Consider the following 14,013-nt stretch of genomic DNA (forward strand, 5'->3'; position numbering starts at 1 on the left):
TTAATACCTCTTTGTAATTATATCTTTTCATCTACACTGCTTCCAATGCCACATATCTTTGCATTATTGGCAAACATGGATATGTGGTATTCAATTGGTTTCTTATTTAAACTGAAGAAATGAACACTATTGGTCAATACTTTCCAGATTACATTTGAAATGACGTAAATGCATTTTGTGTTTTATTTACTGGGGACATCAATACATTTTGTGATTTATTTATTTTAAAGGGCATGATGCAACTACTGATGAACTGAATGAAAAATTGAAGGGAGCTCACAAGCTGCACTAGATATATTCTCAAAAGTTACAAATGGAGCTATTACTAAATTGCTAAAATTGTACTTATATCAGATAACCTCATAATTTATTAAAGGCTTGTCATTTTAAATCAAATAGGTAATCTATTACTTATGTTCTTTAAATTAAATTTGTAATTTACATTTTTTTTATTTGGGTCTTATTGATAACGACCAGTTCAGAATTACATGACACTTCACCAGGATAAATGACTGTGAATCTGTGATTGTCAAACCACATATCTAACATTCCCAACTGTATTGTGTAATTTAGCTCCATACACACAGCTTTTGCTGATGCACCTGTTCAAGTCATTGGTTAGGTGATTAGCAGTTCTTTCTGATCAAGACTAAAGCAACTAATAAACGTTTATGGTTTCCCTTACTTTTAAACACAGCTGGAATTCTAGCAGACTAAAACATTAGAATGAAAATTCATTCTCAACCAAAGGCTTTCCCTTTACCAATGAAATCCAAAGACAATCACCATCTATGACTTATTAATGCATTTTTAAATTACGAACTTTACAATAACCAAGTTCATAGCAAAAACATTTTTTAAAAAATGTCAAATCCTCCCTTAAAATTTCCAACGCAGGAATGTATTTTGTTCCCAGATGATAAAAATCATGTTATAAAACTTCCCCAGCAGCTTTCACACATTTAAATTGTTTCATAGAATACTAGTATGCTCTAATAAATTCTCAACAGGCAGGCCAAGCCAAGATAAAGCAGCACTTTTGAGCTACAGAGAAAATCTATGATTAGACAGCTCTTTGTAACTAAATGAAGGGCTAAAATGATTAGAGGAATTCTTTATGTTAAGAAGTAGACTTTTGGGTAAGTTACTCAGGAAGGATTTGGAAACAAATAATACAGATTGATTAATTAAACATTTCAGAAGTGGGGTTGAGTTGAACAAAAAAAAAGAGTTCCAAAGAGGCAAAGGCATCTTCCATGTCTCTGAACTATCAAAATTTCCAAAATACCCCGAACCTCCAGAGATGTTGTTTGTCGCCAGTAAAAATAATTCTCAGAAATGTAAAACATTATAAGGATATATCTTGCAGAAATAACATTTAACACATAATGTTAATCCTGCAAGTCACAACCTCCATCCTGATGAATATTGAAGTATAGAAATTTAAAGCAAAATAATGAACACTAATATTTCCAAACTGTAGTCAGTTTTGGAAAACATAGTAGCCTAGAAACTGGAAAGAGAAAAGTATCCATTTGTATGTAATGCTTTTGTCATAAAAAGCATTCTGTGTATGTTGTGAAGTTTTTCAACCATTTCTGGTAGATTTCCAGCTGACTGTAAAATTGGATAGGGCTCTTCCTGCGATGATTCACCCTAATGCTGGTGTCATTTCCCAATCATATTTCTTGTATGTGATGATGACATCAATGAACAGCATATGTTTCAACAGTAAAAACTGCATCAGTAGGTCCCAACCTATGAAATCCCATGTTCACACAGAATGTCAGGAACTGCACATGAATTAAAGGGTCCTATTGGGTTAATGATTTTATTTTCACTGACTCCCCAAAATTAAATTATATTTGCTGCCCTTTTGCAAACATGCAGCTCTGACAAAATTTACAGTGTCAGTGTACTAGATGCTGCAATCTGTGGTCCTGATCTTGAGAGCACCACAGGATCCAATCAGTCTGCTCCAGGGTGTAGTGAGGCCTCATTACCTAACACTGTGCCATTTAACTCTGCCCTAATTTCTCCCCTTCCCCCTCTGATTTCCCCCAGTGCCTTGATATCCCTCTTCCCTCTGTTTTCTCCCTTCTCTCTCTGCTTTCTGCCATTCTCTGCCTCTGTCCCAACACCCTATCACTCCACCCCTGCGCTGGAAAGAGTTCTTACAGTGCTGACCCACTTTCAACAAAGGGGTGTACAAATGCAATGGCAACTACAGATTTTGGAAACAGCTGTTATCGATGAATGTGCAAATCTCTTTGTAACACCTTTGAATGGGAGAAGTCTATGTTAATGGTTTCTCATAGCAAGGATGTCCTAATTTAGCGTTTTTTAAGTTGCACCGAATTTGATATGAGAGCAGAATGTCGTGCCCATTAAGCACACCATAATTGGGAGAAATCCATTTTCCAGGCTAATATGGTTTGGGAAATGGGCAATTATGGGTCAACACTCTCATACACATGGGAATTCAATTCAAAAGGATTATTAGCAGGAGAAAGTCAACATGCATTCAAGACTCGATTCACTCAGAAAGCATAATCCTAAATAATCCACACCATTTTATGAGTGAGAATCATTTATATGGCTCAAGCAGTTTTTCTACTGATTTGTTGTTTGTATGTGAGTCAAAATATTATAAAACATTTACAAAATAAGCATTTTTATCTCAAAGTGGCCAAATTGAAATATTCATGCAGTACCTCTGTTAATTTTTTGAAGTACTGTGGTGGTTTGTTCTATGTACCAATGTTGATTTATATTTCAAATAGTTTTATTTTGAAAGAATAAACATTTATGTTGTAAGACTGGTGCTTAAGCATTATGTGGATTGAATAGATCACAAGCTATGATTTTCGCAGTTATCGCAGAAAATTAAATCAAAGATTTTGCTGAACACAAAGTTGGACTTTCAAAGGATGCTTTCCAAAATAAAAAAAAATCATTACATGCAAAATAATTATTTCACAAAATGTGTTGCACTGCTTTTGTGGGAAGGTTTTGTTATTTTGCCTGAAAGTGTTGGTCGATTTATGTAAATTGCATGTAATTAAAAATAGGAACACATAAAACTATAAGTAGAAACATATGACCATTTGTATCTACAAATGATGGGCCCATTCTGTTTTCATTTTTTTTAGTTTACTCTTGCAGACATAGGGGATATTTACCAGACTCAATTTTGCCACAATATTACATGCCCATTTTTCCATTGTTTAAAAAGCACAGTGCTTTTATAAGTGGTTAGCCCTGATTTTTTGCTGAGAAGTGCTATCAGTATGAGACCCGAGTAGTTAGCCAGTCTGGAGATTAGGGTTCCTTAGGCATGGACAACTTGAAGTGTCTCTGCCTTTACTGAGAATTTTGTTTCAATTAATTGAACATATTTGGATGGGGAGGTGGACTTATTGACAAGATGTGTAGGCTTGGCAGAATATGATTTTTATTGGTGAATTTGCTTTTTGGTATTATATTAAAATTTTAATTTCACCAATTGCTGAGAAGATTTACCCATTGTTAGTAATTAGGATCCATTTATAATTTTGCTGTTAGACAACCCTATTAAAATGGAGCAAATGGCCTAAGCAAGTCATATTTGTGTTGTTCAATTTTTTGTTGTGGATTGGATGTACAATGACTTCCAGTTGAACACAATGGCTTAAAGCAGGTAAAATATATATTTAAAAGATTTATGCATACTTATATTTTGTGAAGAATATAAAGCTTTCTCGTCATATACTTTCATTGATATAATAGTGCTTCCACACTGCAGATCCTATAAAATTCTGAAACTTCAGATCAATGAACATCAAAATAAATACGTTAAAATAAGCATTTATTTCATCCATAAAATAAATTTTAAAAAGTCAAATTCTGCCATGCCTAGTTATGTGTCAATATATAACCCGGTTTAGAAGGGTAATATTTCCATACAAATAAAACTCCTACTTGAAAATGAATTTCACCTAACTTCATTGGCTTATTAGTTACATTAATATATATTTAGTCAGCACATATGAACTGAGGGCCATACAAAGGCATGCATCTTGAATAAAATTTTATTTAGTTCCTTGTAAGTGTTAACTTTAGCTTTGGAGGGATTCAGAACGTGGGCATGAAAGGAGTGCCAGCACTTCAGTAAAGAAGTGCTGTACTGTTGGAGATGCTGTTTTTGGATGCCATGTTAAGCAGACATTTGTTGTGTTGGTGGGCATAAAAGATTGCACGGCACATTTGGGAAGAAGCAGGGGAGTACCCTTGATTTCCTGGCCAACATTTATCTGCCAAATAAACTAAACTGATTTATTTATCTTATTGCTATTTGTGTGCAAATTGGCTGTTGTATTTGCTTGTTTTACATCAGTCAACACACTTCAAAAGCATTTCAGGATATCCTAAGGACTTTACAAGTGGTATTCAAAGGAAATTCCTTTCCTATTATGACTGTTTTATCCTCTTACTGTGTTCATGCCCGACATTTTCATTGTAGTCAATTGTGAAAACTGTTGATTTTTATGTGAAATTTATATGACAGTTAACATTAACACACTGGGACAAACTATTGAGATTGAGTGAAGGTGAAGGCATTGAGGTCCAGTTGTATTTCTCTTGAAAAGATTGTTTTATTGTCTCTTACGTCATGTCTTAAGCTATTGACAAGATTTAGGAACCATTGTTTTATGAACAATTAACTGCAATGATCAGGTATTCTCGAATTATTATTGGGAATCAAAAATAATACCTATTTATTAATAATATATAAATGCCTAATGTGGACTGGCATTTGACAACTAGCTGTGGGAGAGGTGCAGAGAACTATTTATTAGAATTAGGTAAAGCTCAATTTCAATGGGATTGATATTGGATAAAGACACATTAATAGCAATTTCCTTTTTTGTTGGACTCCCAAGATTAAATTTCCTAATTATCAAATCTCTATCCCAAAGGCAAAGTCAGATCTTCTTAATTCCACAGCTTGCCTTATATTTACAAGTTTTTTTAAAATCATCCTTTCAACATTTCATGTCATTTACAGCTTTGGAAGCAGTCCCACATTGGAGGACCATGAAAAACAATTGAGAAAATATATCTTTTAAAAATCAGATGCAAAAGGCACAAATTCTTGAACTCAGAATTAACTCTGTAAGTGCTGAATTATTTTTGTGACTTTCAAGATGTGTATATTTTCATGTCAGGAAAATTATTTTCATTAAAATTTAAAATATTGAATATTACAAAATATAATTATAGAAAAGGTTTCATTTGGAGCAAGGAACATTTCTTCTTTCACATCCTTGGAAAGAACTAAACAGCCATTTGCAGATTCTGATTTTTTGTTTTGGTGCAGTAATACTACTGTTAATCAAAAGATTAATATATCCTCTCTCACCTTTCAAGCTACAGCAGTCTTCAGAAGAATATCTTTCTAAAAAAAGAACTGATTAAAAGTTATTAAATAATTGTATAGGCTTGTAATTGAACCTAATGAGTTGATTTCTATGGTATAATTACTGTCTTCTTCAGCTCATTTTAATCAAAATATTATGAATGTATCCACAACGATAAACAATAGAACATTATAGTTTTGAAAATTGACTTGTGTAGACCAACAGAAAAATACAGTAAACTACAGCATCTTGAGTACATTCAGAGTAAATCCTCATGGATAACCAAATGGTCTTTTCATTTCTTGATGCCAGAACTAAGATAATGTTACCTTCTGGCTAGTTTGTCTACAGTTCTTTTCTTCAAACAATGCATATTAAATCATTGAAGTAACGGGGAAGCATATTTTACCATTCTGTCATGCCACAGAGCTATTTTATTTATGCCATTAACTTTGACTAAAATCCAGTATTCTTATCTAGGAAAGGCAAAATGTGAAGAACTTGACCATGTTCTCAGACTTTTTCATATTGAAGTACATCAGTTTTCTTTTACACGGTTCGTGTTTTCTCTTATTTAAGTTGACAAATAGGCATTCAAATAAAAAAGTGAATAAACAAAATGGCGACACCAATGTTTAGCAAAATCACCATAGCAACCAGAATGGGATTAGAGCCCTAAAAGAGAAAAGAAACAAGATTTAAAAGACATTAAAATTAGGTGCCCTCAGAGAGTGTCACAAATAAATATACCTGACATATTTTCCTGCTTTTCTAAAAGAAAATTTATCTTAATTATTATTACTTAGTGATAATTATGCATTTGAACTTAACTTTCTATTCATAATCATCACTGTTCAAACAAAAGTATTTGCATGAAAAACAAATCAGAGAACAGGGCTGAAATTACTCCATGCAAAATATATTAACATCTTCCATAACATCCTCCATAATTAATCAGCCATTAATAACAACCTGTGTGTCAAGTCTCGTGGCCATATGATCTTATCCCTGGGACATTAATTGTGAAGATAAAATGACTTGTAGCTGTCAACTTGCTGGGAGGAATTTTACCCTCCTTATCAAGAAGTATCCTGGAAAGCATACAGTATTTGGTTTTGTTGAGTGTGTATCAAAATGATTTCATAAATAGCAAAGGTGCCTATGATACAGGGATTTAAGTCACGGTGTTATGCTTTTAATGAAAAATGTTAAGTACCCCTCAAACTCTTAGCCAAAGGTGATTGCACACTAACATTCTGAAACTCTACCAAAAAAACAATCTAGTTTTGGAGCATGGATCATCACAATTTGTCACTTTGTGATTTGTTGCTATAGTTTACAATGGTGAATAATCTTTGAAATTGTTAAGGTTGGTGGTGTTCACATACAACAAGACAACTTTCAGGGATCAGCAAATAAGGAAATGTGGCTCACAAGTACTAGGTGCAAGGCAAACCACACTCCCTTGATACTCAAAGATAATAAAGTCAGCAAAACCTCAAATATCAACATCCCATGGGTCACCAAAGACTGGAAACTTAACAGCAGCAGCTACGCTGTGTCTACAAGATGGACAGAGGCTGGAGACTATCTCCATTCTGCAATCTACAAGGCGCAAGTCCAGACAGTGCTGGAATACACTCAACATGACAGGATGAGTGCAACTCCTGCAACAGTCAAATATCCTAGAATCATCCAGGACAATTGACCTTTGATAAGTACTCCATTCACCACCTTAGTCATCCCTCCCACCAGCACTAAGTATCCTGAAGGTTTCTTCAACAGCACCTCCCAATCCTATGTCCTTTAGTGCTCGGTGAAAGGCAGCAGGTGCTGGATATGTTACCAATTGTAAATTCCCCTTCAAATGACCTCAAACTGACTTGAAATATATCACTGATTCTATGTCATAGCTGGATGAAAATCTTGGAGATCCCTACATAATAATGTCTACAAACTGATTATACTGCTTCCAAGAGGTGACCCACCATTTTCTCAAGAGCAATTACAATGGCCTTAAGAAGGAACAAAAATGCCATCACACCTGAATGATTTCATATTAATTAAGCTTGTGGGAACTACTTTGGAGCCCTGGAATATTTAACATGGAAATACGCTACACTGACTATCAAGCACTCATTTACACTAATCATACATTAATCCCATTTTATTCTCCACCGAAACCCATCAGCTCTCGCCAGATGTTACCACTCACCTATAGAATGGGACAATTTACAGTGGCTGATTAACCTACCAACCAGCACATCTTTGGGATATGGGTGGAAACCTGGAGGAAACCCTTAAGGTCACAGGGAGAATGTGTAAACTCAACACAGACAGCACCAGAAGTCAGAATTGAACTGCGTCGTTAGAGCTGTGAGTCAATGGCTCTCCTATTGGTGCCACTACATCTTCAATAGTAACTACTGTCCGGTCATGTTCACCACACAAACACAAATTATGTTATGTAAAAGTCATGTTTTTTCAAATGTATCCTTAATCATTATTAAAGAATGGAGAACACAGTTTCCATTATTTTTTGGTGGATCCCCAAGTGGATTCATGAATAATGTTTTACAGTTGTAATGTATATGATTTCATGTGTCTTAACTCACAAGCTAACAATCTGGGGGGAAAAAAATCAGGAATATATGTGTGCTGCCTTTTTCACCATTTAGCAAATTCACAAGAATAGTACACGTAAAGGCCTGAAAACAGATCATCTGTCAAACCTGGCAGTTTGGGAATGATTGATGAGACAGGAAGAATTTAAAACTGAAAAAGAAAAATAATTTAATAAGCGGGAGAGGAATGTTTAAGGTTTCATTGCAGAAGGATATTAATATTTGAGTGAGAAATCAACAATTGTAACCAATATTTATTGTACATTAAATTTTAGATGCTTACGAATGTTTCAATGTTTCAATATTTTAATACTTTTGAGCAAAGGAAGCTTCATATTACATCCTACATGTGACTACAAGAACCTTTGTTTCCATCCCTCGACCTGAGTAGGATATGAGTTCTTATCTGATCAAACTGTGAATTCTGCTTTTAATATCCCTTGCATTCTACAGTGAGAACAAAGCAATTTTGCTTTGTAATGCACCACTGTTTTAAAGAAGTTAAAAACTATTTGCCTTATATAGGTACAATCCAAAGATAATTTATTGTGTCCTACAGGAACTCAGATTAAGCAGCTAATGCTAAGTATTGAGTGTGAGCCTGGATTAATTGGGCCACTTTAGTCAGCCATTGAGTACACAATGAAAAAGATGTTGGGTTTGTCAAAGAAATTCTGAATATTTTGACAAATATATACTCCTGAAAGCTAACTTTATGATAAATGTATGTTGGCAATTTTCCTGTACAAAGTAATCTTATTTAGTTTCAGGTAACACAGTTCTTTTCTGATACTTCTACTTACATACAGAGAGCCTTTAAAGGTATAAGCTGTTGCTAGGTAATTACCCAGAAAGCTAATGACATGGCAGTATTTAATGGCTCAGCAGATTGTAGGCACTGAAGTTGTTGTGCTTTCTAAAATGAACTATGTTGAAAAAAAACTCAGTAATATACTGGAGCTTTAGTATGAATTTACTTAAAAATTAGACATGGCACCATGTTTCTTAATGCTTAACATGAATAAGTGATGTACCCATTAATGGATGGGAACAGTGGATTTCTAGAAATTGATTATCACCTATCAATTTCATTAAACTATTATCCCAGCAACTGTAATATCATGTTTCCATCAGCCACAGTTCATTACTTATCTCTGCATAATAAGTGTAGAAGTACACCAAAAGAATTCTATTTAGTTAGCTGATGCAATTGATTGTATTGTACTTTCTGCATTTACTTTCTTTCATGTTTCTCCCTCATTGCTTCACACTCCCACACAAGGGAAATTAGCAACTTTCCCTCCAATTCCATTGGTCAAACCTTCCTGTACGGATAAGGAACTCCAGGTCCACTGTGTTTTTATTAGAGACAAATGGATTGATTTAACAGTAATAGTATCAAGTGGATGATTAAAGGTTCAAGGCCTGTTTTACATCTCCCAGTCTTTATTTCCATGAAGTTGTAACTGGCTTCACAATCCCTCCAGCCAAAATGTTTTATCTGCCAATTCATGGGAATTAAAATCCCAGTCATGCAATCTAGTGCAATACTCTAGCAGCAAGAAAATGCACTTCTTTACTACTGTAAAGAAAGTCTTTATACCTTGAATGTAATGAAATATATAGGATTAATGCCAAATCCAAAGGCTGTTGGTCTGTTTCAGCTGTTGGTCTCTTTCAGCTTTTGCCTGTTACAATAAGCTTTTCTGGTGGAATTAGTGAATTGAATCAGCACCATGAAGAGTATTTAAATAATCTTGTTATATATAAAACTAACCTGAGGTATAGGGAGCAAATTGTTGCGGTATTGCAATGATACGAAATGTGGCTAAAAAATAAAGTGAACAGAATATTATCAAACTTTGAAGGACTTGGAATGAAATGGGAAGCCTCCTGGCAGATGCATTTTAATGCAGAAAAATGTGAAGTGTTGCATTTTGAGAGAAGCCACAGGCAGTGTATTCTAACTGGTACTTCCTGTCCTCTTTGCTCCAGGATAGGAGCAAAGAGGACAGGAAGATATTTAATTGGGGAAGGGCAAATTATGAGGCTATCAGGCTAGAACTTGCGAGTGTAAATTGGGATGACATTTTTGAAGGGAAATGTACTATAGAGATGTGGTCATTGTTCAGGGATCTCTTGCAGGATGTTAGGGATAAATTTGCCCTGGTGAGGCAGAGAAGGAATGGCAGGGTGAAGGAACCATGGGTGACAAGAGAGGTGGAACAACTAGATAGGAGGAAGAAGGCAGCATACATAAGGTTTCGGAAGCAAGGATCAGATAGGTCTCTTGAGGAATATAGGTTAGCAAGGAACTTAAGAAGGGGCTGAGGAGAGCAAGAAGGGGACATGAAGTGGCCTTGGTGAGTAGGGTTAAGGAAAATCCCAAGGCTTTTTTCACTTATGTGAACAACAGAAGGATGACGAGAGTAAAGGTAGGACCGATTAGAGACAAAGGTGGGAAGATGTGCCTGGAAGCTGTGGAAGTGAGTGAGGTTCTCAATGAATACTTCTCTTCAGTATTCACCAAGGAGAGGGGCCTTGATGATGCTGAGGACAGTGTTGGTAAGGGTAATGTTCTGGAGCATGTAGATATCAAGAGGGAGGATGTGTTGGAGCTGTTAGAAAATATTAGGACATGCAAGTCCCTGGGGCCTGACGGAATATTCCCCAGGCTGCTCCACGAGGCTAGGGAGGAGATTGCTGAACCGTTGGCTAGGATCTTTGAGTCCTCGTTGTCCACGGGAATGTTACCGGAGGATTGGAGGGTGGCAAATGTTGTCCCCTTATTCAAAAAAGGGTAGTAGGGATAGTCCAGGGAATTACAGACCAGTGAGCCTTATGTCTGTGGTGGGCAAGCTGTTAGAAAGGATTCTTAGAGATAGGATCTATGGGCACTTAGAGAATCATGGACTGATTAGGGACAGCCAGCATGGATTTGTGAAGGGCAGATCATGTCTCACAAGACTGATAGGGTTCTTTGAGGAGGTGACCAGGAAGATTGACGAGGGTAGTGCAGTAGATGTGGTCTACATGGATTTTAGTAAGGCATTTGACAAGGTTCCACATGGTAGACTTCTTAAGAAGGTCAGAGGGCATGGGACCCAGGGAGGCTTGGCCGTGTGGATTCAGAATTGGCTTGCCTGTAGAAAGCAGAGGGTTGTGATGGAGGGAGTGCATTCAGATTGGAGGGCTGTGACTAGTGGTGTCCCACAAGGATTGGTTCTGGGACCTCTACTTTTTGTGATTTTTATTAATGACTTGGATGAGGGGGTAGAAGGGTGGGTTGGCAAGTTTGCAGATGACACAAAGGTCGGTGGTGTTGTGGATAGTGTGGAGGGCTGTAGAAGCTTGCAGAGGGATATGGATAGGATGCAGAGCTGGGCTGACAAGTGGCAGATGGAGTTCAATCCAGAGAAGTGTGAGGTGGTACACTTTGGAAGGACAAACTCCAAGGTGGAGTACAAAGTTAATGGCAGGATTCTGGGTAGTGTGGAGGAGCAGAGGTATCTGGCGGTTCATATCCACAGATCCCTGAAAGTTGCCTCACAGGTGGATAGGGTAGTTAATAAAGCTTATGGGATGTTAGCATTCATAAGTCGTGGGATCGGGTTTAAGAGCCGCGAGGTAATGATGCAGCTGTACAAAACTCTGGTTAGACCACACTTAGAGTACTGTGTCCAGTTCTGGTCACATCATTATAGGAAGGATGTGGAAGCATTGGAAAGGATGCGGAGGAGATTTACCAGGATACTGCCTGATTTAGAGAGTATGCATTATGAGGAGAGACTAAGGGAGCTAGGGCTTTACTCTTTGGAGAGAAGGAGGATGAGAGGAGACATGATAGAGGTATACAAAATATTAAGAGGAATAGATAGAGTAGACATCCAGTGTCTCTTTCCCAGGGCACCAATGCTCAATACAAGAGGGCATGGCTTTAAAGTAATGGGTGGGAAGTTCAAGGGAGATATCAGAGGGACGTTTTTTTACCCAGAGAGTGGTTGGGGCATGGAATGTGCTGCTTGGGGTGGTGATGGAGGCAGGTACATTGGTCAAATTCAAGAGATTACTAGATAAGCATATGGAGGAATTTAAAATAGAAGGATATGTGGGAGGAAGGGGTTAGATAGACTTAGGCGAGGTTTAAAGGTCAGCACAACATTGTGGGCCGAAGGGCCTGTATTGTGCTGTACTGTTCTATGATTTTATGATTCTATGGTACTATTCTGAGGAACATGCAGGGCTCGGAGCATATTCCTAAATTCTTGAAGACGACACAGCAAGTTGATAAAGCAATTAAGAATACGTACTTGGACTTCTTAAATTGGATTATTGAACACAGAGATGGGATAGTAATGGTAAACCTTTACACATCACTGGTAAAGTTTCACCTGGAGAATTGCACGAAAGCTTTAGGCTCGAACAGATTGGAAAACATGGGAATGTTCTCCTGGAAAAAAGAAAATTAAAGGGAGCCTAAATGAAGGGATTCAAAGTTATAAAGGGCTTTCATTAAGCCAGTAGGGGGAATCTGTTTCATCTGCTGTTGGCAGGTAATGAGAAATCATAGATTTAGAGTGATTGGTTGGAAGGTTTCATAAACTGAAAACAATTACTAAATATTAGAGGTTAAAGTAACTTATATGCATTCAGAAGGTTGTTAAAAATCTGGTACTTACTTCCAGTAAGGGTGGCAGAATTGGACTCCATAGGAAATTTCAAAAGACCACTGATTGAGTGCTTAATTTACGCAGTGTTAAGGAAGAAGATGGGACAGAGGAGTACATTGGACAGCTGATTATGAGAGCCAGCATAGGCATGACAGACCCAATGTCCTCATTCTTTGCTTTTAAGATTCTAGGATTCTATGAATATGTATTTGTCAAGATTGTTTCTTATCCTCTGTTGCTAGGGTTTTGAAGAAAGCAGACTAAGATCTGAGCAAGGGGAAAATGACTTGGATATAAAGGCACTGGACATATTAAAACATAAATTGCCTTTGTAGTAAACTTGTAAGGTTAATAAAATGTAACTTTTGTTTTTTTGTGTATGATACAACTGTGCTACAACTTGTACTCTCACTTTTAAACTGTATCACTGAACTACAGGCCCTGATGTGGTTATTTCATTTTATTATCTGAGCTTTTTGATAGGTCAATAGATTTTTGTAAGGGTTTCATGAGAATTGAGGCAAAGGCTGATAATACATTTGAGTCTTGAACTAACTGAATAGCAAAATAGTCTTGAGGAGCTGTTTGGCTTACAGCTATTCCTATATTTCCCAACAAAATTAATTATTTACTTGATTAATTATGGTTGAGTCTGTCCTTGCAAATTCTTATTTATGAATTTAAAACCATTTCCCATTATTACTATCTAGTGAATGTGTGACAGTTTATTAGCACCAATACATTTTCTCTTTTAGATTTCATATATGAAGAATGTAATGTGAAATAGTAACAGGAGTGGCTAAACGACCCTTTGAATTCTCTCCGCCCTTCAATAAGATCATGGCTGATCTGTGCCTCAAGCTAGCTTTGCTGCCTTAGCCTCATATCCTCTGTTTGTTCTTAAATTAGCAAAAGAAATGAAAATTCCAAATTTAATATACTAATTAATTGGATGTATTCCCTTAATTTTACAGCAACTTTGATGTGAGCATTGTGTCAGAGAAAATTCAAAGGCATAATGCTTCATTATATTAAAAAAGGAAGTGACTGGATTTTTTTTTGCAGACAGCGGGTTAACTTTTTAATTTTATAATCATTGTGCCTGAAGTATGCAAGGTAAACACATTTTCCCATTTATATTCTTGGCAATAAAAGATTAATGCATGTGGATAGAAGAGGATCATTAACCATTAAATTTTGCCTCCCAAATCTGGCCATTCCATTTTCTGGGCACAATTACTGCTTACTGTTTGTACAGTATTGTGTAACTAACTTAAAAAAAGTCTCAAGAGAAACTTAACTTTAAATCTGCTGTTTGGC

General features: G+C 36.4%; 1 protein-coding gene across 1 annotated transcript in view; it reads right to left on the reverse strand.

The window, feature by feature from the left end:
* Positions 1-5,402: 5,402 nt before the first annotated feature.
* The window catches only part of jph3b (junctophilin 3b), a 95,634-nt gene continuing 87,023 nt past the window's right edge, over positions 5,403-14,013 (reverse strand). Inside the window, exon 5 of the mRNA XM_052028514.1 lies at positions 5,403-6,074. Coding sequence (XP_051884474.1) covers positions 5,994-6,074 — 81 coding nt within the window. The 3' untranslated portion in view covers positions 5,403-5,993. The remainder of the gene's footprint in view (positions 6,075-14,013) is intronic.

This window comes from Pristis pectinata, chromosome 13 (genome assembly GCF_009764475.1).
Source record: "Pristis pectinata isolate sPriPec2 chromosome 13, sPriPec2.1.pri, whole genome shotgun sequence".
NCBI lineage: Eukaryota > Metazoa > Chordata > Chondrichthyes > Rhinopristiformes > Pristidae > Pristis > Pristis pectinata.